This window comes from Pleurodeles waltl, chromosome 10 (assembly GCF_031143425.1).
Source record: "Pleurodeles waltl isolate 20211129_DDA chromosome 10, aPleWal1.hap1.20221129, whole genome shotgun sequence".
NCBI classification, from domain to species: domain Eukaryota; kingdom Metazoa; phylum Chordata; class Amphibia; order Caudata; family Salamandridae; genus Pleurodeles; species Pleurodeles waltl.
Genome location: NC_090449.1, coordinates 622,334,114 through 622,357,267, shown reverse-complemented (window position 1 = coordinate 622,357,267; position 23,154 = coordinate 622,334,114). Strand labels below are relative to the sequence as shown.

Sequence of the window (23,154 nt, the reverse complement as noted above, 5' to 3'; positions counted from 1 at the left end):
CTTTTCTGATCCTCCTGTTTGAAAATAGAATGAAACAAACATGCTGCTTTGTACAAGGCCATGCCTATGTATTCCCTGCATATTCGAGAGCTGAGTTTCGTTTTAAGTTTTATCTCATGGCGCCATGTACCACTGTCTTGAAGCAAAACATGCAGTTGTTATCCCAGAAAGCAAGTACTTCGGCAAGCCATCATATGTCAAAGCGAGGTTCCATTACCATGTAGGGAAAAAAACTTCCGGCATGGCAAGGGTAAATAATGGACTCTTTAGCACAGGAAGTAAAAAATACGAAAAAAATACCGTCAGCAGAGACACCAAACTTGTCAGCTCCCTATTCCAGGCCCCAGAGAGGCAAACGTGTCTACACTGTTTCACTGGCCACACAAGACACACACACTGTCTCCTTAGCCCCCACCCCCCCAGCCGCAAATGGTATACCACCCATGGTGTTCCTCACATCCCTTCCCTTGCTTTATAAGCATTCCGGTTCCCCCCTTTCTTCGTCCTGGGAGGCCAAATGGAAATCGTGCCCCTCTGCAGCATCAGCCTAGCCATACGCAGAAGAGGATCGGGAGCTTAAAGCAGGAGTCTGGACACAAACATGAGTTAGAATGGTAGTCGAAGGTAGGCGGAAGAAAATCTTGAATGATGCATGTATGTGTGTATGTGAACTGGTGTGTGTGCATACCATCTCCCCAACCTGGTAAAATACTGTCTTCACATAATTGTAGTATTTCTCAGTAAGTTGTGGGCATCCTTGGCAGGATGCCCACTACCACCTCTGGTAATATGTTGGCCTTTGCATAGAGATAATATTAATGAGCAACGTTTGGGCACCTATACTGTTCCTGGAAGAAAGGTGCCTGGAATATTTTGGTCAACTATTGCACAAATGTTAACCTTGGCAAAATAATGGTAATTTCTTGTACAGTGTGTGCCTCCATGGCACAACGGGGGTTCTGTCAATACATACTAAAAGCATCCATTTCTTAATGTCTGTGATTCTTAGCACAATATTGCCACACCATTTGGAATACTGGCTCTAGTATTATGGTGGTAGTTTATGACATGTTATGGGCACGGCTGCAATTCCTGGCATATTGTGGAAATCCATGCACAGCAATTCCCATCATTGACATATTTATTGGCCCTGGCACAATGGCTGTAATTCATGGCCATGGTTCAATGGTAGCTCTGGTAGTATGGTAACATAACTGCCATACTGCGGACATTCTTTTCACTGAAGTGGTAGTACTTGACATTCTGTGGACATCTGCAGCATAGTGGTGCCTCCACCTGTTACATTACTAAACCTCGTTGGGCTAGGTGAAACCTATTGTATTTCTAAATGCTTGCATGTTGCTCGGACCAAAATACCAAGAAATGCCATAGCCTGTAATGTGAATGCATTGGGTTTTTTCTATTTTAAAACAAACCTTAGAGAAACTAAAATCAAATAATAATAATAACAATTGAAAAAACACAACACTGGTAATGGCTGATAATGTACCAGTGCACTGTTGCAGCAGTAATTATCTGTTTGGAACTGCATTGAAGGCAAAGTTTAATTTGAAAAGCAATCCTAGAAGTCTCTAGAGCATTCTCATTTTACTCAGCAACTAGCAGAGCATGATGTGCTCAGGCGAACAGTGAACGCTAAGCAGAGGCAAGCGCGAAAAGCCTTTGTAATGTAGAGATACTGATTAGCCCATTGTACTTGGTCTTTGACACAGATATATAATGGTGTCCCTTGCTAGGTAGATATTGTCTCTTACGCCAACTGAGACTGGGACCTAGGGGCTTTTTGTTGCACTGATGGAATTATTTCATTTTTAAGTATGAAAAGCCAGTTTTTCAGTGGCACTAAAATTCAGTGCATGGGGATGAGGGTAAGCAATATCTTTTAAAGATAAGCATTTTCGTTTTGAAAATGGTCCACGTTCTCAACAACATTTGTAATATATATGATTCGTCATTTTATGTGCTTAAAAGTGGGAGGTCTCGGGGGACAGATGCAATTGCTCATTTACAAAGTCTGCTTCCTGCTTTCCTCCTCCGATGCAGCAAATAAAAGTATAGCAGGTTCCATGCAAATTGTCTGCACTGTTGCTTTAAATGTACACCTGTCTTGCTGAGAAGTGATGGTACTGTCTTTCAGTGAATTTGATAGCTCTTCTAAAAGGTGCTGCTGGTGCCAATTAATGGCAATGCAGCCGCGTGGGTAAGTTCTGGTACTGCCCAATAGATTGTATAGCAGCTCTGCCGTTAAGTCTTGGTCATGTTGCAATATAAATATGCCGACCGTTTAAAATGTGCCACTATCAGTTGATTATAAACATGGTGTTGCTGAAATATTTTGTACATCGACAACCTACTAGCTGCTTGTAACCTGCGCCCCTCCATCGGCACCCCAGCTACCCCCTCCCTTCTCCAGCACTACTGTGAAAGTAAGTTCTGTAGCAGATGTTCTGTTTATTTTATTGTTTTCAGCACCGCCTAATGCTACAAAATAACATGGAGGAAAACACTGAAAGTCTGTGCCTTTGTCTAATCTCATTAACCCCTGTCCTTCAGTCACCTCACCCCTTTTACTCGTCATGGGACTTATGAGTATCCCCAGTAATCAAGATGGGGCGCTTCAGGATTATAAATTGTATTTTACCCAGATATTTCAACAGCTGAGTGCTGCAGCTACACTCATTACCCTAATTACTTGTAGTCCCCGTGTTTTCCACTAGTGGTGAGCAGTAAACTCCGCCAGCAGAGCTTGTGGACTTTTGCCCACTCTGTGAGGCAAAATATCCGCTATCACCGCGTGTCGGAGTTTGCCACCCACCCCTTCTCACTATGGCCTATCTGTGGTGAACAGTGGACATGCACAGTAGTGCATATTTCTACTGACTCTTTATGGCTTTCGCTGTCCCCTGCTGTGGTAACAGAGTCCTTAGTGCACTGAATGTGTTTGTTACTCTCTGCGCGCCCTCGGTTTTTGTCGGGTTACATGACATGAGAATATCTGCCCCAGAGTGGCTTTGATCTGTTCATCAAAAGGTAGGTGGTAGGAGGAAGTGGGAGGGCCGGGAGGATGGCGGCGCGCAGGGGCTTAAGTGTCAGGTGCAGACCTGGAGCTAAGTGAGTGCTCAGGAAATTGTGCATGCGGGTGACATGGAGAGCGAAGAGGAGCAGCATGCCATGAGCCTGTTGTGTATGGGATTCACCGACCCAGGTGCCATCCGAAAACCCTTGTGTTTGGCAAAAAAACAATATCAATGAGGCCATGCCACTGCTCACCAATGAATGGCCAGGCTTCAACTACAGCAGGTATGAGGCCATGGACAGCGGTGGCCCTTGTAGGAACAGTGGTGAGAGCATCGGCTTCCGGAGGGAGACTTTGACCCCCCCACCAGCCTTTTCTGAATTGAAGTAGTGGACAGTGAGGTAAGTGGAGGCAGTTTCATGTTTTACAAGGAAAAAGTAGAATAGCAGGAATCTACAGCCTGTGTGCTATGAGCAATCGGTAGCTTGTCAGTTTCAGCACACCCATCTCGCATCACTACATCTATGTACAGGCTCAAACACACCAGCAACTTGCTGAAAGCCATTAATACACTTCAATCAATCAATCCGGGATTTGTAGAACGTGGCTATTCACCCATGAGGGTCTCAAGGCGCTTGTGGAGGAACTTAATACTGGATCACTGCATGTACACACACCCTGTCTCATCTCAGGCACAAACCAGTTGCAAGAGACCGACCATAGGCTAGTTGGTACACAGAAGAACTCAGGCTGATGAAACACCACTGAAAGCAGCTAGAGCCAGAAATGAGAACAAGTCAAGACACCTCAGGTAAAGACATCTTTAAATCAGCTCTACGACACTACAATCAGCAGATACCTAATACTAAGTATAGAGCTCTTTTAAATCACATTATCACTGGTGCTAACAGCAGCAGGCAAATGTTCACTATCATCGAAGAGTTCACATTGCCTCCTGTTGTCTCCAGCAACTCTTTCACAAGACCTTTGCAACAAGCTCTCAGAATTCTTCTGTAATAAAGTCACCTTCATTTCCGGCACGTTTTACCCTCAACTAGACCCTGTCACAGTTGCAACCCAACTTCCCACCATGTCAGAAGAATGAACTTTGTGGCCAACCAACACAACAGTCAAAATCTCTAATGCAATGAAGACCATCCACTCAGGGGCTCCATCTGACCCTTGCCCCCACCACTCTTCCCCAAAGGACTCCTACCACTAGGCAAAGCACCAACACACATCCTCTATGCCTCAATCGACTTTGCCACATTTCTGGACACCTGGAAACATGCTACCTCGTGCCCCTGCTGAAGAAGCCATCTGTTGACCCGGACAGATCAACCGCAAAACTATATCCTTGCTACCAATCCAAGAAACTAATCAACTGACACCTGACTGATCACCTTGACGCATCACAATCTGGATTTAGGCTCAACCACAGCACAGAAACAGTGCTTATTGCCGCCACAGACGACATAACATGATCCTCGACAGATAAGACATGGAAGTCCTCTTTCTTGCTGACCTCCCGGCAGCATGTTACATGATCTCACATCCCATCCATATCAGGCGCCTGCACGAGATTTGCACCAAAACACCAGATAGCCGCTGGATCTGCTCCTTCTTAACGGATACCTGCCAAAATCGTACCCACACCCAACACCCATGGCAAGAGCCTCAGAATAATCATCAACAGCAAAACAGACATGATGGCACAAGACAACACTGCCACTGTATACTACTTCCACACCCTGAATATGTTGAGAAAAACTACAAATGGCTCCCATGCAGCACTAACAAAACTGCACTCATGCCATAGTCACCAGAAAATTGAACTATGGGAACACCTCTGTGCCAGGATCACAAAGCAACTCTCAATAAGACCACAAACCATCTAGAACTCAGCAGCAAGGCTCATCCTCAACCTCCCACAGATAACTTACATCACACCATACCCCAGGGAGCTTCACTGCTCCCCACACACAAATGCTCTCATTTCAGGCTCCTGAACCTCCCCTTCAAGATACTACACAACCAAGGCCCTTCCTACCTGAACAGTCACATCTCCTTCCACCAACCACTCAGACACCTCCTCTCTACAGGACTCCAACTCACAAACATCCCATGTATACACAGAACCATGCCAGGAAGATGAACATTCTCTTACATCCCTCTTAAAGTGTGGAACGGCCTCCCACTACACATCCGAGCCTTCTACTCTCATCTTGATCTCTGCAAGAAGCTGAAGATCTGGCTTTTCAATTATAGCAAGAAAACCCTCACATAAATAGTTGATTTACAAATACACGTAACATTTCACCTTCTACCCTGTACAGTTTCTCTTGTCTCCCCTATCAGGGCTTCTATTTGTTGACCAAAATCCCTCCACTGTGGTGGTGGACATTATAGAAAATAAAAAAAATTCCAGATGTGCACCAGATGGTTACCTAGAGGGGACAGTACCATATTGACCCTGCTTATTTGAAATTTGCAAAACCATAATAAAAATATTAAAACACCACTCCACACATGTTGAACAACCATGTCATCCACTACAGAGATTAGTGTAAAGAAGCTTTCAATAAAGTTAATAAGAAAGGGGCAGCTTGTTTAAAATTTAGCATTTCCAGACAGCACACTAGTGCTTCACTTCAGGTTGGTAAGGCTTGAGTGTTTTATTTGAGGGAAACTGGAAATTGCCCTTTAGACCATGTGACCTCTTTCTCATGTGGTGCCTATGGTGAAATCCATCGGTAAGGAATTAAAAGTTCTGGCTAGAACTAGGCTGTGTCTGTTGGGTGCCTTCTTATTTATGAACATTATTTTATTTGAATGAGTGCATTAGAGCCGATTAATACCTTGAACCCTAGTGAAAATGCTATGTATGACACCTGATAAGGCACAATATTTTGGGGTTCATTAATCATAGAGTGCAATAAACAACGCATATAACAAGATTGTTGGGAATAATACACAGATGTTGGTGCTTACGGAACTAAAATCTACATGGTCTGGTAAATACCAGGCACCTTATCCTGATTAAATTCAGGCTGGTTCAACCTTTCAAAATTTAATGAAGCAGAAGATATTTTATTCACCTGGTAATTACCTAATGTGATAAGTACCACCCAATTCGGAATTCCTATTCCTGTGTAAATAGGGATTTATGCAAGGGTCAGAAAATTCTGACCAACTCGTAATTAGGGCTTTAGTATTGTCCATTAGCATGTAGGGAAGTTTATGTTCTCTTAACCTCTTAATTGCACAATGTTTAATAAACTGCACATTCCAAACGTAGTTTATTTATGCATTATTGGCCTGAAAGTACGGTAGTAGGATTTATATAATTTTGATTTAGAAGTTGTATGCAAGATGTGAAAGTATATAAAGGAATGTTGATTGGAACTAATTATGTCATACTCTTACTGTTGAAATCGATAGCTAGCTCAACCTGTAAAAGAAAGGTAATGTCTAGCGTTAATGTCCCTGAGGAATGGAAGAATTGTGATCATCTGTTTGTAGCGAGGGTATTTCCTTTTTAGATCCTTATCAAGTTTGTTTTTATATCCTGAGATGGGTACATCTGAGATGGGTATATCTTTAGTCAGTATTGGTGTCAGCCCTTAATGGGTTTGGAGGATGGCTGACGTGGGCGGTGTCAAAAAATGTTTTACTAGCCCTATCTGCTGCTTTCTAGAGCGTCGACTACTTTTTCATCAAGTGACTAGAGGAACTACACTTTTTCCAGCAGAATTGTAATATTAAATTGTGCAGATGGTGCTGTAAAACCATGATCAGGTGAATCAGCTTAGAGCTGTAACACCTGCGTCTCGGATAGTGCCATATGTGAACCACATGCCAAGGTTCTTGAGCGTAGCTATGATTGGTGCAGCAGGTGCAGTGGACCCGGGGCCCAGAGCTCTGAGGGGCCAATTGAACCATGTTAAATGCTGTATTCTACTACCCCAACACTAGTCAAAGAGGCCATTTACCGAGCTTGCACCAAAGCCCACTTGCTTTGTTAGTGGCAAGGGTGTCTCTTGATGTTTATTGTGTTTACAACACCACATGCTCCTTTGTTGCAAGAAGCAGGTTTTACCTTTTTCATGTATGCAGATGGCACTCAGATCCTGTTGAATGCACATGCAGATTTTTATTTTCAAGGGACACAGGTTAATGATGACATGAAGCACTCAGTCATAATTAATTTTTTCAACTCAATCGCCATGAAAGCCTGGAAAAAACATCAATTAACATGATTAGAAAAAGAAAAAAAAATAGTATTGCAATCTAAACAAATCATACAAAACGTTGCTACCCAAATTCATTAAATTATTATTCTAAAAAATATTAATGCAGCTAATATGGATGCTTACAAGGGGAGGAAAGAACCATACTGCTTGTGGATACTTAGGGCAACTCTAATAAAGTTTGAAACAGAAAAACATACCTTGGTAGTTGCTAATTGTTGTAAAAACAGTAGAGCAAGTTGATGATGTCTCGTCTTAGCAGCACATAAGCACGGAGCTAGAAAGCACTTCTGGGGATAAATATAGAGAATGCACAGGCATAAAGTGACTAGTGCTTTGGTGCTGACACTTATCACAGAGACATGTAAAAACAAACAAGATAATGCAGGATGCTTAATTTAGTGAGATAAAACGTGTGCTCTGAGCTTTGAATAAGCATCAATGGGGTTCAGTTTCTTTGGTGGTACTAAGAGCAGAATAAACAGCCTACACTGATTGCACCTTCTGCTTCCGTAATTCATCTTCATAACTAAAATTAAGTCTTTTCAAAGCCTCTTTGCAAACAGGTCTCAATAATACAGGAGAATTATCATAATCGGGGGCACCCATCTCGGTAAAAGTGTGCTTCAGGTGCGAAAACCATGGTGTTTTGGCCACGTGATCAATTGCTAACACATCAATAAACAATAACCTTGAAAATCGAGCATCAGGAGACAGTCAGATTGTATACAACAGAAACAAGGATCGATTCAAACAAAGTTTTTTTTACCATGGATCAGACAACAATGAAAAAGAAGAGATACCAACATAAATGATGATACGTAATAAATATATATAAGGTAATAAACTGATCATCCAACATAATTAAAAGTAGGTGCTCCAAGTGACGGCACAGTGCAAGTGTTGTGCAGTGAACCATAGAACAAGAGAAACACATGCCACAACATGGAATATGTGTTTTGAATATATACATTGGTTCTCCACCTATAGGACACATAAATACATCAATGGAAAACTCATTGACATGGACATTTGGGTTTGAACATCCAACGCTGAAGGTTATGGGTAAACTCACAAAAAGTCAAAGTTTTGATCCCCTCATGAAGAATTATATGAGATCTTCATCAGGACAAGGGACCGTAGCGACCTAAAAGGTAGAGTACAATGACTGTCACTCATACCCTACTCTATAAACCTTTCCAAAAAAGACTGAAGACATATATAGTGTTACCTAGCCAGAAAAATCTGGATCCTACTGACAAACAAAATGAGTATAGAAATTTGTAAATGAAATGACTCGTGAGTATCAGAAATGTTTCCTAATACTAGTAACATAAACCAAACAGTGATGAAGCTCACATAAGGTCTAGGGGCATGCAACAACAAATGGCGTGTCATGTTACAATGGACAAAGAGGCCTGGACAGCACAGAACCCTCTTAAAGTACAACATGATGATGCCAATGACCCAGAATGCCGGTGTGGCTTGCAATTAGACTGTCATGCAAGTCGAGCGCATGTTTGTCTTGTTCTATGGCTCACTGTACTGCACTTGCACTGCACATACTTTTGATTATGTTCAGTTTATTACCTTATCTACGTTTGTTTGAATATACATTTCTTATAATCTTTTATGTTGGTATATGTTCTTTTTACATTGTTGTCTTTATTGAACCCAAGGTCAAAAACATTGTTTGAACAATTCCTAGGAGAACACCCATCGAATTCCCTTGTTCTTGGAAATCTGGGGTGCCCCATTTTGTGTTACAGACACACGTGGGTCACACCTGCTTGGTCCTCAAGATAATTTAACTCAATTTTGTCATGACAAACAGCATTTGCCCTTCTCTTGGGTACTGGGAGAAGGGTGTGCATATAGATATTGTCAGCTCTTTGAAGAGCTGAAGTGTTGTGACTACTTCAGACCCCAGTCCCATATAAGGCAACCAGCATACATTTAGATTTATAATTATGATTAAGTTCTCTCACTGATTCATGGGGCAGCCTGACTGCAAACCTGAACACTACTTCTATTGATCTCACAAACTGCATCTGTCTCAGCTCAGTTGAATATCCCCACTGTAATTCCGCATCAAATGGAATACCTAAATAATTGAAATGTTTGACCCTGTCGATCTTGAACACCCCAATCTTATGTATTTTAACCTTAGTTTTTGGTGGACCACAAACCTTAGTAAACGTTTTTGACATGTTAACATTTAAGGCCAGATCATTCATAAAATGGACAAAAGAGTACAACAGGGTTTGTAACCCATTTACTGTTCACGCAAGGAGAGCAGCATTGAGCAAGATGACCGGGATTGTGCACTTTGCTATTTGCAGCATATCCTTTGTGTTGCTGGCTAAGAAAGTCTGTAAACCATTGATTTAAAATTTGAAGAGGAAAGGGGCCAAAATGCACCCCAGACAAACTCCCTTATTTATTTTAATTCAGAAGGTTTTCGATGTAGAAGATAGAGGAGGTCTACCAGAGCATGTTCAACCCCGAGGCGCCTCAATCCTCGCCCACGTTTTGACACGGCTGAGTGTGTCAAAAGCCGTTGGTCCATAACACCCATATGAAAGACACCTTGCCTTGCTTTCGCATACTTCCCTACGGTAAGGGCAAGATTGAGGCACTGCTCAACTGTCCCCTACACCATGGTGAACACCAAACTGATCGTCTGAGAGAATATTATTTTCATTGGCCCATGACTCCAGCCTAATCAATAAAACCTGTCCCACAATTTTCGATGTTGAATCAAGTATTGAAATTAGGCGATAGCAGGAGGGTTGCTGTTTATCTTCTTTTTTAAACATTGGGACAATAAAGACCTCTTTCCAGGATTCCGGTAACAACCACCTAATAACCGTTCATAATACATTTATTGTAAGGATTCCCTAAAGATCAGTATTAGATTTAAAAATATCAATAGGGACATAATCGGGCCAGGGGCCTTCCAGAAGTAGTATTATTGACTGCTAAAACAACACCATCAGTACCGACAGAGTGACTCAAAGCAAGTACTGCCCTGAAGGCTGGAGCAAAACCCCTGTCCCCCTTGCCTGCCTTAACCTGCCTACCAGAGTCATAGATCTTTTTTGAAATGGTCCTCCCATCTTTCGGCTCTGAATGTGTGACACAAATTTCAACACCTCATGATTTGACAAAGGGGGTCTGTTTAGTATAGTCCAGAAGCTCCTACTATTCCATGTAGGCCCAGCAGCTTATATATATAATTTATAAGTATATGGGCAGACTTCATTTACATCTTCACTGCACCTAGGATGTGCCTTTAGTGCATTTTAAGGGATCTATATGCAGCTGAACAAGCTTTGTTGAACCACCTCCACTGGTGGATGGCTGTTGAATACCTTTTCACTAAAAGTCTGCCTGAGACGGTCTGGCACAAAGAGCTAAAGCCTTTGAGGATAAAACACAGATCCTCATTTAGGGCCAAACATGCACTGAAAGCAGGCTTGAAAGATTTAACTGAACACTGGAGAACGGGACCGGGGTCGAGATGGGCCCATTTGACATGTAGTCCTTTAGTGTTGCTAAAATGAACTGGGCTCACATCTATCCTCTTAGAGGCCTTGCACGAATCCAGATTCAGGGTTAGCACAAGAGGATTATGATTGCTAATACAAATAATATGTAATGCAAACTTGAGTCTGCCTGCCCGGTGGCGGTCAGAAACACCGCTCCTGTGGCAGTCTGACCTCCATATTAAGACCCTGGTGGTCATTCCCCCATGGTTCCGCAGTCTATGCCAGCATTGGTGATCCTGACGGATTGACGGCGGATGGAGGTTGCAGTCATTTAGGGCAGCACTTCATGCACCTGATTACGACTTTGTTCTCCACCAGCCTTTTCATGGTGGATTAAACCACCTTGAAAAGGCTGGCGGAGAACAGGTGCAGGGGGCCACAGAGGGACCCATGCACTGCCCATGCACTTGGCATGGGCAGTGCAGGAGTCCCCCTGCCCATCACCATTGAATTTTTCATTGTCAGCTGTGCAGACAGTGAACATTGTGAAGGTGCTGATGCACCCTGCATGCAACAGCATGGCAGCCGGCTTGATTCTGAGCTGGAGACAATGCTGCCGCCAGTTTCCCGCTAGGCTGATGGGTGGAGACCTCGGTCTCTGCTGTCAGCCCAGCTTGAAACCTCCTAATAGGTCTGGCAGGGTGGTCGCCGATACAGCAGCGACCCCGCTGACTGGAGGTTGGCAGACAGGTCTTCCTGTCCGCCTAATTCAATAATTAGGTCCTAAATCTGTTGAAAACAAAATAAAATCTATTGTGTTAACTGATCCATTACCATTAAAATTAGGTATATTGAGACTAAAAAATGGGTCTATGTCCCAAGTGAAAACCAAATTATTTTTTGAAATCAGGTTATTCAACGTATCCCCACAAGGGGAGTGACCTAAATGCGTAATATCCTCATAAGCCATTTACAAACCACATGCCCGCTGGCCACTAAGGGCCTGATTACGACCTTGGCAGAGGGGATTACTCTTTCCCAAATGTGACAGATATTTAATCTGCCGTGTTACAGGTTCCATATGATATAATGCAACTTGTAATATGGCGGGTGCGTTATCCGTCACATTTGGGACAGAGTGATCCCCTCTGCCAAGGTCGTAATCAGGCCCTAAGTTTGCATAACGAAATATTGAAGTCACCTGCCCAAGTGATAAACAGATTACATTTTAGATTTTCACTAAAATTTGTAACAAAATCCTTAAGGTGCACCACCAATTCCATGTTCCTATTATAAAAAGTTTCATACTAGAAATGAATTCACATAAAATGAACTGAACTTCTACAAGAAAAGAGGAAACTTTGATACCAAGTTGTAGTGTTAATAACTTGTATCTTGGCATGTAAAACTTTTACCAATATGAGTAATGCCAGGCTACCTTTTCCCCACCTGTAAGTAAATAGAATTGCCAGTGAGCAAAAGGAGGCGAGACCATCAACTTCAAAGTTCTCCACAATCCAGGTTTCCTGACAACAAACTAAGCCATATTCAGAGATTAAATTTACCAAGTCAGAATTAGTAAACTCAGAACGTGCTCCAGAAATATTGCATGTCAAGCTTTTTAAGCCCGCCTGTCACAATGGAAGGGAGTGAAACAGGACGTACAAGAGGGGGTGGAGCCATCAACGATACGTCATCTCTAAGGATATTTGAGAGAGATGGGGTGTCATCTCTGGGAGGAGTTGGGAGGAGTACGGTATCTTACACAGACAACACTCAGCTCATCCTCCCATTCACCGACGACCCCTCCATCACCAGAACCAACTTCCACAGATGCATGACAAGCGTCACTGTCTGGATGAAGAACAACTGCCTGAAGCCGAACACAGACAAAACATAAGTACTTATCTTTGGCAACAGCAGCAACACATAGAACAACTCCTTATGGCCATCAGACCTAGGACATGCACCCACACTCTCCAACCATGCCAGAAACTTCAGAATCATCACTGATAATAAAGTCACCATGAAATCACAGATCAACTACGTATCCTACGGCTGCTTCCTCACTTGGTGCGTACTACATAGGACCTTCAAGTGGCTACCCCTACACATGAGACGCACCATGATGCAGGTCCTTATCACCAGGTGACTGGACCACAGCAACACCCTCTAAGTAGGAATCACCACACACCTCCTACAGAGACTTCAGACTATACAGAACTCTGAGGCCAAACTCATCCCCACCTTCCCTAATGAATCCACATCACCCCCCCACCACAGGCAATTCCAGTGGCTCCCCGTACAGAAGAGATGTCAATTTAATCTGCTGACCCATGTACACAAGGCCTTACACAACTAAGGACCCACATACAATAACCACCACCTGAACTTCCACCAACCGTCGAGAAGGCTATGATCTGCCTCCCCTTCACTTGTCCATACTCACTGCATCTACCTAAGCAGAAGTAGAGGAACCTCCTTCTCTCTCATTGCAGCAAAAACCTGGGACAGCCTCCCCATGCACCCCCTGACCACCAACTCTTGACTTCTCTTCCAAAATTCCGAATGGCACTCAAGACCTGGCTGTTCTAATGGGCCTCTGGGACCTGCAAGTGCCTGGATATCCTATCAGGTGTTTAGCTGCGCTTTATAAGTCCTGATTGATTGATTGATGAATAAGGTAACAGCACCGGGATTACACAGAACTCAATGAATATTGGTAATAGTAGCCAGGGCAGCAAAGTAGTTTGCTACCTGGACATTGAATATAAGACCCTTCTTTTGAGGACGGGTGGTGGTGAAATTTGGGGTCAGGAGTTTTGGACAATAAAGAAAACCCAAGGGATGGGCTTGAATTCTCCCAGTCATCGTGGTCAAACAGTGAGACAATTTAACAGGCCTCTCACAACCTCAGTTTGTTTTTAAATTGATCACCATACAGTTTTCTTTTGAACGTTTACAACCATAACCTACTCAGTTAACCTTTCACAGATGAATAATCTCCCCAAACAAATCAGATTTCAACCTATGCACAAATGTATGGTTTCCTCTTTTTTTTGAGTGGGAAAACAAAATGACAGATTCGAGGTTGATAACATAGGGGGTACATTCAAGGGGGAGCTCAAGAGTTACTCAGTATTTAAAATTCATAATGTGAAGCCCCTCTTCCTGAGCTTCTGGCTCACCCTCAACCGATTAGTGGGCACTGCCATCTCATCCGTGCTCACCCTCCCCGCCGAGGCAATATGCCCCACCAGAATACTGCAATCTCCTTATGGTCTTTCACATTGACACACTGGCTTAGTAAGCAAGGGGCTGGGCATGGTTTTAGTGTTGTTTTTAGAATGCTGTGGGCAACTGCCAGTGCTAGTCAATAGGCTAATTCAACATCAGCCTGATCAAATTTTCCAACCTGACCTCAATGACCTTTAGTGCTGTTTGAACAAAGTATTGAGTTTTAAATTTCAAATTACAGAAATATCGGAAAAACATCATTGTGATACAAAAATGTTGTGATGCAGAAATATTGTTGTCAAGGACAGCAGTTTTTCCGGTAAGTAGTAGTGGGTTCATTAATTTTGTTGTTAATATAATTTCAATTATTTAGTTGTAAAATATTGGGTTTTGATTATATTTATATGCTGTAGTTCATAAATTAATATTATGTGTTATTACTACTTGTATAATTATTAATAATATTTTTAAATATAATTTGTAATTTTAAGTGATTTATAATTTTTACTTTAATTGCTAATAGTAATTTATAGTGTTGCAGTGGGCTGCTAGGTCTGTAGGGGTATTGGTTGGAAGTCAAATTAAGTTATTATTTAACAATTAATTAGTAATTTATAATTACTTAATTGATAATAAATATGTAAATAGTGTATTCATTTTGTTTTGTAAGTTATATATTTGGTGTAGGCTGGTGGGTTGTAGGGGTAGAGAGTGGGAAGTTAATTAGGTAACACCGAACAATTATTAAAGTATTATTAACTATTTAATTGATAATTCTGTAAATTGTGTAATATTTATATTTTGTAAATAATATATTAGGTGCAGACTGTTGGGGTTTTAGGTGCATCGGGCCAGAAGTAAATTAAGCAATAATTATTTATAAATTCATTCATGGTTATTTAATTTGTTATTAATTATGTGAATTGTGTGCTAATTATATTTTTAAGCGATATATCAAATGCAGGCTGCTGGGATAGCAGGGGCATGGGGGAAGTTAATTAAGTCGTAATTAATTAACAATGGATGATTAATTTGTTAATAAGTATTTTATTTACTCTTATGTTAATTCTGGTATACTTATTTATTTTAGGTATATTTTAAATGTGGGTTGCTAAGTTTGTGGGCAGTTAATTAAGTAATAATTAAATAACAATCATTTTTAATTGATAACTATTAAATTGTTTAACAATCATGTACATTTTCAAATTGTTTTTTAGTTTTATATTTATAATTGTTTTGGTTAATTAATAATGTTCATATTGAGAGCTTTAATTTTGTTGTAAATTAACATGTTGTGTGTTTGAAGTGAAATACTTTCCCTATTGTTGCATAACCTGGAGTGGGAATAGTAAATTTAGCCGCTCCGAACTCCAACGCTTTCCCAACTGTTGCACAGACTGGAATAGGAACAGTAAATTTAATCCCATTGAAGTTCAATGATTTTCTTACTGTTGCACAGACTGGAATAGGGGTAGTACTTTTTACCCCTCCAAAGTCCAATGCTTTCTCTACTGTTGCACAGACTGGAGTAGCACTGTGAAGTCCAAAACTTTCCCTACCGTTCCCCAGAATGGAGTGGGAATAGTAAATGTCACCTCTCTGAATTCAAATGGTTTCCCTACCGTTGCACAGGATGGAACGGGAGATGTAAATAGACTGACGTGGGAATAGTAAATTTAACCCCTCTGTAGCCCAACGTTTTCTTTACTGTTATACAGACTTGAGTTAAAGTAGTAAATGTTACCTCTCCAAAGTGCAAAGCTTTCCCTTCTGCTGCGCAGACTGGAGTGGGAATAGTAAATTTAATCCATCCAAAGTCCAAACTTTTCTTTACTGTTGCACAGACTTGAGTTGGAGTAGTACATTTTACCTCTCTAAAGTCCAACCTTTTCTTTACTGTTGCACAGACTTGAGTGTGAATAGTAAATTTTACCCCTCCAAAGTCCAACACTTTCTCTACTGTTGCACAGACTGGAGTGGGTATAATACATCTTACCACTCTGAAGTCCAACACTTTCCCTACCGGTTCTCAGACTGAAGTTGGAATAGTAAATTCCACCTCTCTGAATTCGAATGGTTTCCTTACTGTTCCAAAGACTTGAGTGGGAAATGTAAATCTTACCCCTCAGAAGTCTACTGCTTCCCCTACCCTGGAACACGCTGGAGTGGGAGTAGTAAATATGACCTTTCTGAAAGCCTACACCTTCACTACTGTTGCATAACCTGGAGTGGGAATAGTATATTCCCAGACTTCAATATATTAAAAAAAAAAAAAAAAGTATATATTAGTATTACTTGTTTGTTTGTTCAGTGTTATATTATTTGTAAATATATTGTTTTTAAAAAAAAACTATAATATTTTTAGTAAATGTTTTTGGATTTGATAGTGTTTTATATTTAATGAATTTGGTAATTTATTTAGTATTTTGCAGTTGATTTGGTCATGTAGATCTGTATATAAATATACACATATGGTTATATATACATATACATATCTATGGGATCTCTAGGAGACTTTTAATTCTCAGTATTATGTTGATGATGTTAAATGAAGATGTGTTTCTAATGAGGATTTGCTCTTAATTGGTGCTGGAACCAGTAGAGCCAGACTTAAAATTGAAGAATTACATTTTTTATGTATTTATTCATTTTTACACACTGTGTCTATTATATTATAGATTAGAATTGATTGCACTTTAACACAAAGCACTTTACCAACATTGGCGGTTCGACTGTAAATCGTTTTCTTTTACATTGATATATATATATTTATTCATCATTTATACATGAGGTTAACTTTATTTATTATCTAATTGGTTGGAATTATTATGAGACTGTTCTATGGATGATAGACATATTGCGAAGGCCATTATTTTGATTTCCATAATTTATATATGCCAGTTTAGGCTATTATCTTGAACCTGAGCTGGTTATAGTCATTATTATTTGCATTTGGCATATTTAATTGTCTTTGCTTATATATGATAGCTATTTATTGATTTTAAATTGGAATTTCAAATTGGGGTTGTTGTTTGGGTCAAATCATGCATTAATGCCAATATTATATTTATTTATATATATATATATATTTATGTATATTTATATATTTATATACTTATAATTATATGATATATCTTGCCAATTGATTTCCCGGGAATTAATAATTATCTATGTTGGAACAATTTTTAATCACCAATAACTATATAATCAATATGATGATGTTTTTCTCCAATATAGTTTTATATATATCTAACATGTTGAAAGATGTCCGCCGTTTTCAGCATATACACAGTGTCACTGAAACAAATAATGGACTGTGTTTTATAAATAGATGTGTGTAAAAATGTCTGCCAATGTCCAGTTGAGGGCGTTTGCCGAAACGCGTAGACATTTGGCCGGGACAGCGTGATTGTATCATTTTTTAGCATTATTTCTATTAAAATACAGCGGATGAACCTTTCCAGAGATTTCGTGGATGGTCTATTTCTCAGCTATATTGGATCCTTGGGACATTGTGCAGCCGTCCGGTGTTTTTGCTTTTCACCGGTTTTGGGACTATATATATATATATATAGATATATATATATATAGATATATATACATACATATAAAAATAACCTACTGGCAGTCACCACTAGGTAGTTATAGTTAGGACCATGTTTTACATAGCAAAAACTATTTTTGACTTGCCGATATCTTGGGCACCATTTGACGAATCTTCACAAACTTTTCCCAAAAAAAGTGGGCCTGTGATTCTTGTTGCGCGCAGAAAGTTTCGGGGTGATCCGTCAAGTAGGGGCCAAGAAAAAGGGGGCTCAAAAACATTGCATTTCCCATGGTAAATCCCATAGGACCTGTCAACATCCTACAGCCCGTACCACTGGGCAGAATTACATTAAATTTGTGCTAGCTGCTGGTATGCAGATTGTGCTTTTTGTTATTTGGTGTGATCCCGTTCAGTGATTTAGCAGATATTTAAGGGCAAATACAGTTGTATATCTCTGGCCGCGAATATTTTGCAAAATGTGCGAATGTTAGCAAATACTTGTGCGAAAAGAAGCATTGTAAGTGACTGACCGCAACCTGACTAGAAAGTTACAACTGCTATTTTGTTTCCCCAGTCCCTGGGGTGAAAATTCGAATTGAATGTGGTATAAGGGGTCAGGGTGAAAGTACCCTGACCCCCCGGGTTTGATATAGGTGTGTTTTGGGGAAAATTATAGGTTTAATATAATTTTGCATCACAGTGCGCACAAAAAGTTGCAAATTATTCGCAAAGTATTTGCGATTATGGAAAAATTTGAAAGAAAAAGCACAGACTCATTCATACATATATATGTATGTTTCTTTATACAAGTGTATATTTATGTATAGTATCAGATACTATTTGAAATTATTTAACTTACATTATTTTAATGTTATATGTTAAAATATTTAAAATTTAGGGGCATATTTATACTCTGTTTGCGCCGCATTGGCATTATGCTTCTTATGCAAATGCGGTGCAAACTTAACTCCATATTTATATTTTGACGCTAGACCCGTCTAGCATCAAAATATTGGAGTTTGCATCATTTTCTGGATGCATGAACCCATCTTGCGTCAATGAGATGCAAGGTAGGCCTTCCCATCCAAAAAAGTACGCTTCTCCATGGTGCCATATTTATCCCCCATGCTAAAATGACTCACGGGAGGGAGTTGGACCCAAATAATAGTGCTGAGCTTTATTAGCGCCATTATTTAATGCCTGGGTCAGACCAGGCTTCAGAGGACCTGCGGACCCATTTCCATGGTCAAACAGCATAAAATGGCTCCACAGGTGCCCACCACAAGCCCCAGGAACACCCCTACCCGCACCAGAGTGAAACAACATGAAGGGGGACCCCATTCCAGGTAAGTGGGTAAGTATAGGTAGGTATTTAAAAAATAAATGTCTTAGAGCTATTGGGGGGCCCTGACATAGGGCCCCCTGCATGGAACTCGGTGTAATGGCCATTCCCAGGGGACACTGGTCCCCTGTGCTGGCCATTGGTGTGGGGGCCATAACTTCTGTCTTTTCTAAGACCGGAGTCATGTTTTTGGATGGTTGTGCGTCTGGAAATGACCCAAGGCTGGTTAGTGGCATTTGTTTTGCCGCTAACCAGCCTAGCGTAATTTTCTGTCACACAACCTCCTTTTCCCATACCGCAAACCCCACCCGGCTAGTGTCTTTTTTTTATGCTAGCCCAAGTTTAGCGCTGGCTTGCGACATTCCTTAAATATGGCGCCCAGCTGGTGCTGTAGAATGGCGCAAGCCAGTGCTAAACTTTTTGATGCAAAACTGCGTTAGTGCAGTTTTGCATCAAAAAACATTAATATGCATCTTAGTATTTTAAACTATGGCCCTCATTATCACTTTGGTGGACAGGAAAGCCCATCCGCCAAACTCCCAGCAGGGTGGCCGCCGCCATGGTGGTGACCACCTCGCCGGACCTATTAGGAGTTTCCGAAAACCTCGGTTCCCACCCGCCAGCCTAGAGGAAAACAGGCTACAGCATTGTCTCCAGCTCGTAATCAAGCCAGCAGCAATGCTGTAGCCCACAGGGTGCACCAGCACCCTCTCAATGTACACTTTCTACACAGCAGACAGTGAACATTGCAACAGTGCTGGGCAGTGGGACCCCTGCACTGTCCATGGCAAGTGCATGGGCAGTGCAGGAGCCCCCCTGCGGTCCCCTTTGGCCCCCTGCACCTGTTCTCCACCATCCCCCCTGCAAGCCTGAGCTTGAGGCTAAAGCTTGATACCTGTTTGGAACCTGAAGTTTGCAACATTTAAGGCTGCAGATGATTGTGGAGATCAGTCGAACATCTGTGGAAAGCCAAGTTGTGGGCACAGAGAAACCTCCAACTGACCTCCTCCAAAAATGTTCTGAATGCACTGTCCCTCCTTTCAGCTTCCTTCCTGCCTCCCAGATGACTTGCTCCTGATGCCTAGTCCCTAGTGCCAGGCAGAAAAGTAGCATACTCCCTGCTGTGCAACAATACTTCCAGCTCCTGTGGGGCGAGTGTAGTGGCAGTGCTCCCCATCCCCCTCAGACACAGAAACAGGCAAAGAAGGAGAAGCCCCAGCCGCAAATCACCAGTTTTGACATGATAATTATAATGAGGTCCTTTATTTGTCTGTAGAAGCCACTAGTAGTTGGATGCATAAGAATTGTCTTAAAGTAAATTCACAAAAACAAAGATCTTATTTCCTCAAATAAGTCTAACTTTTAGGACTTAAAGCTATGGCTGAGTAGTGTGGGCCCCACACTTTGGCTAGTTTTAAATGTATGGCACTTGGGTGATCTTGTTGTTTTCCTTTAAGACTTTTTCGAAGAGGTAGACTTTTTGTTCTCCCTCTATAAGATTCTATTTTTCAGTGTTTTTGTACAACTTCAGCTACATTTCTGAAACTCTGCCTATCTAGGCTTTCCCAAAAACCACAACAGATCAAGAATGCAGCTTCAGATCGTATATTGTTTGATCTGAAGAAGTGTGACTGTTGGTCTGCAAAAATTCCTTCAAATCTCAATGTATCACGCACAGACTTCTTTTGGGTGCATCCCTTTTTCCTGACACATACAATGCACTGAAATCATCCCTCACACAAGGGGGTATTTATATCGGGGAGTTTGTGTTGCTTTTGTACAAGGCAACATGATACATGCACGAAGCAAGCCCCAAATGCGATTCATGGAGCCAGTAAAGGTCATTTTGTGTGGCCCTGAATAGCTTCACAAATCTGGAGTAAAGCATGACAGCACAAATTGCTGCATTGCCTTACTTTGCCCTGGGAAGGCGTTCAATGGGTATTGCATGGGTGTCCCCATGCAGCTCCCATGAATTTTGATGCTTTGCCAGATTCACCAGAACTGTTAAACTTGGAAATGTGCCAAAATTCTACTCCGTACCAGCGTGGGCGTAACAAGGATAAATATATGTTTTCCCCTGGTTACTTCCTCTTTCTATGTGTGCTGCATACATAGAGGAATATGCCTCATGCTATTGTTTTTGCTCAGGAAAGTACCCCTTTCTGCGCAAAAACAATAATGCATGCAAGGAAGGCAGCCTTGCGACATGCTGCAAAGGTGGTTGCATTGGCACTAGGCAGCTAAAAGGACACCAGTGTAGGGAAAAAGGCAGGAATGCACCATATTGACGTAAATATGGCACATTCCCGCCGTTACCCTGTCATGCAGAGCAGTGTAGCAAGGTGACTTGCTGCCCTGCACTGGGTGTCTTTACCATAAATATGCCTCAAGGTTTCGTTTGTCTCTGATCTCCTATTTCCGGTGCCTAATGCGAGACGGTGGATGATAGGTGGGTGGCTTTTATAGTCTGTGGACTCAAGCTGTTGGAAAAACATTCACTTATCATTAAAACTAACCAAGAACCATCTGCTGTTTAGAAAGAAAATTAAGACCTGACTCTTTGTCAAATAGAATCACTGCCCCTGTGCTGGAATACCAGCATATTTCTTCGACATCAGGAGACCCTTTGAGGTGAATGCTGTGTTCAATAAATGCTAGATAGATAGATAGATAGATAGATAGATAGATAGATAGATAGATAGATAGATAGATAGATAGATAGATAGATAGCATTTTGTAAACCAGAGTACTTTAAAACTTCTGTTAGCATGTTGGACAGTTTTCCATCCATTAGTAAATGTAAATACTCATTATTAAGAACCATCACCATTTTTTTAATAGGTCAGAAATGTTGAATTTGATTTGGATTGAAAGTGTGAACATGTGAATATGTAACAGCGTACTGCACTTATTTTTCTAGAAATGTACCTGTAACATTCCTTTCCAGGGAAACATTATTCTTCATAAAATTTTATGAATTATTGAGTGGCACTTTAGGCAGATTCATCTCTCCTTTCCGATAAGTGGCTCGTGCGTTAATTGCGAAAATAGAAAGCTAGCAGAATGATGAACATTATGTTTTAAGGCGAAAAATTATTTCATTTCGTAGAGGGATTTTTTTCGGACATGAAAGTAAAAAATAATTGTAGTTGTAAATCACTGTGTTTTTGGAACATTGCTTCCTTTTGAAAACTATGTAAAGATTTGCTCTGAATGTACTGTAGATTCTTGGGTGGTACCTATTACCGGACGATAGCACCATTCCTGTTAAGCTGTACGCTGTGATATTGTAGAGGATTTTATGTACAAATATATTCGGCTGTACTGAATGACCTTGAAGGTAGTGAATAACACGTAAGAAGGAGGAAAATGTCATTGTCCTGATGTTGGTATTTTGTCAATTGTTTAAGATGGGCACATTTTTACTTAACTGGTGTCCTTTGTTGCTGAGAATGTTCCTTCTCGTTATTTCCTGTGCACTGCACCCATTGTTGCGTGCGGGGAGGTCATGCGGTAACCCACAATGCAAGCACATGCAGCCTGTGACCTACAAAATCTGTGATGTTTGCCATTCAAAAGATTTGTTTGATATAAATGCAAAAAACGCTCTTTGACTGGTTACCTTTGCAACATTTTTGTGATGCAACTGTGTAACACCCGAAAATGGCCAACCAGTCCCCCATGGTGACATGAATTGTGCGTGTATGTGTTGGCGGAGGAGTGTCCTCAGCCAGTGCTTAGTTTGTGCTTGTTGTTCCCGGTGCACCGGCGCTTATTTCTGAGGGCCGGCGCTTATTTTTCTGCCTCAAGCATTTACTGCGAGCAAAAGACACATATGGGAAAGACGGAGGAAAAGAAAAATGAAAAAGCGTCACAATGGGAGAAAGCAGAAAGCTGCAAGAGTGAACTGAAGGGGCAGGGCTGGCTTTGAATGGATTAAAGAGGCCAGAGATGGCTTCAGGCTTACGCTGTCTCAGTATTTCGTGTTTACACATTTAATTGCAGCAGCGGCGTGGTTAAGAGGAGGGCTTTGAGCACCAGCACGTTATTAATTACAAATTAAGCACTGTCCTCAGCACAACCCCGTGCTGACTTCTGGAGAGACACTCAAAAAGATGGGATATTATTGCACTTTATGCGGAAGTATTGTGTGCACCCTACAGGTCCCTATTTTGCACTGGTGGTCTTTGTTTCACAAATTTTGATTGAAGGGAACAAAACAGAACAATACAAATGAGAAGAAAATG

General features: G+C 41.2%; 1 protein-coding gene across 4 annotated transcripts in view; it reads left to right on the top strand.

Moving 5' to 3' along the window:
• Positions 1-23,154, top strand: part of XYLB (xylulokinase) — an 830,291-nt gene that overhangs the window by 638,484 nt on the left and 168,653 nt on the right. For 2 of the 4 annotated variants that reach the window (XM_069211091.1, XM_069211089.1), the window contains one exon: positions 14,257-14,334. The exons of the other annotated variants lie outside the window; for them this stretch is intronic. In XM_069211091.1, the coding sequence (XP_069067192.1) occupies positions 14,257-14,334 (78 nt within the window). The remainder of the gene's footprint in view (positions 1-14,256; positions 14,335-23,154) is intronic. 4 annotated transcript variants of the gene reach the window in all.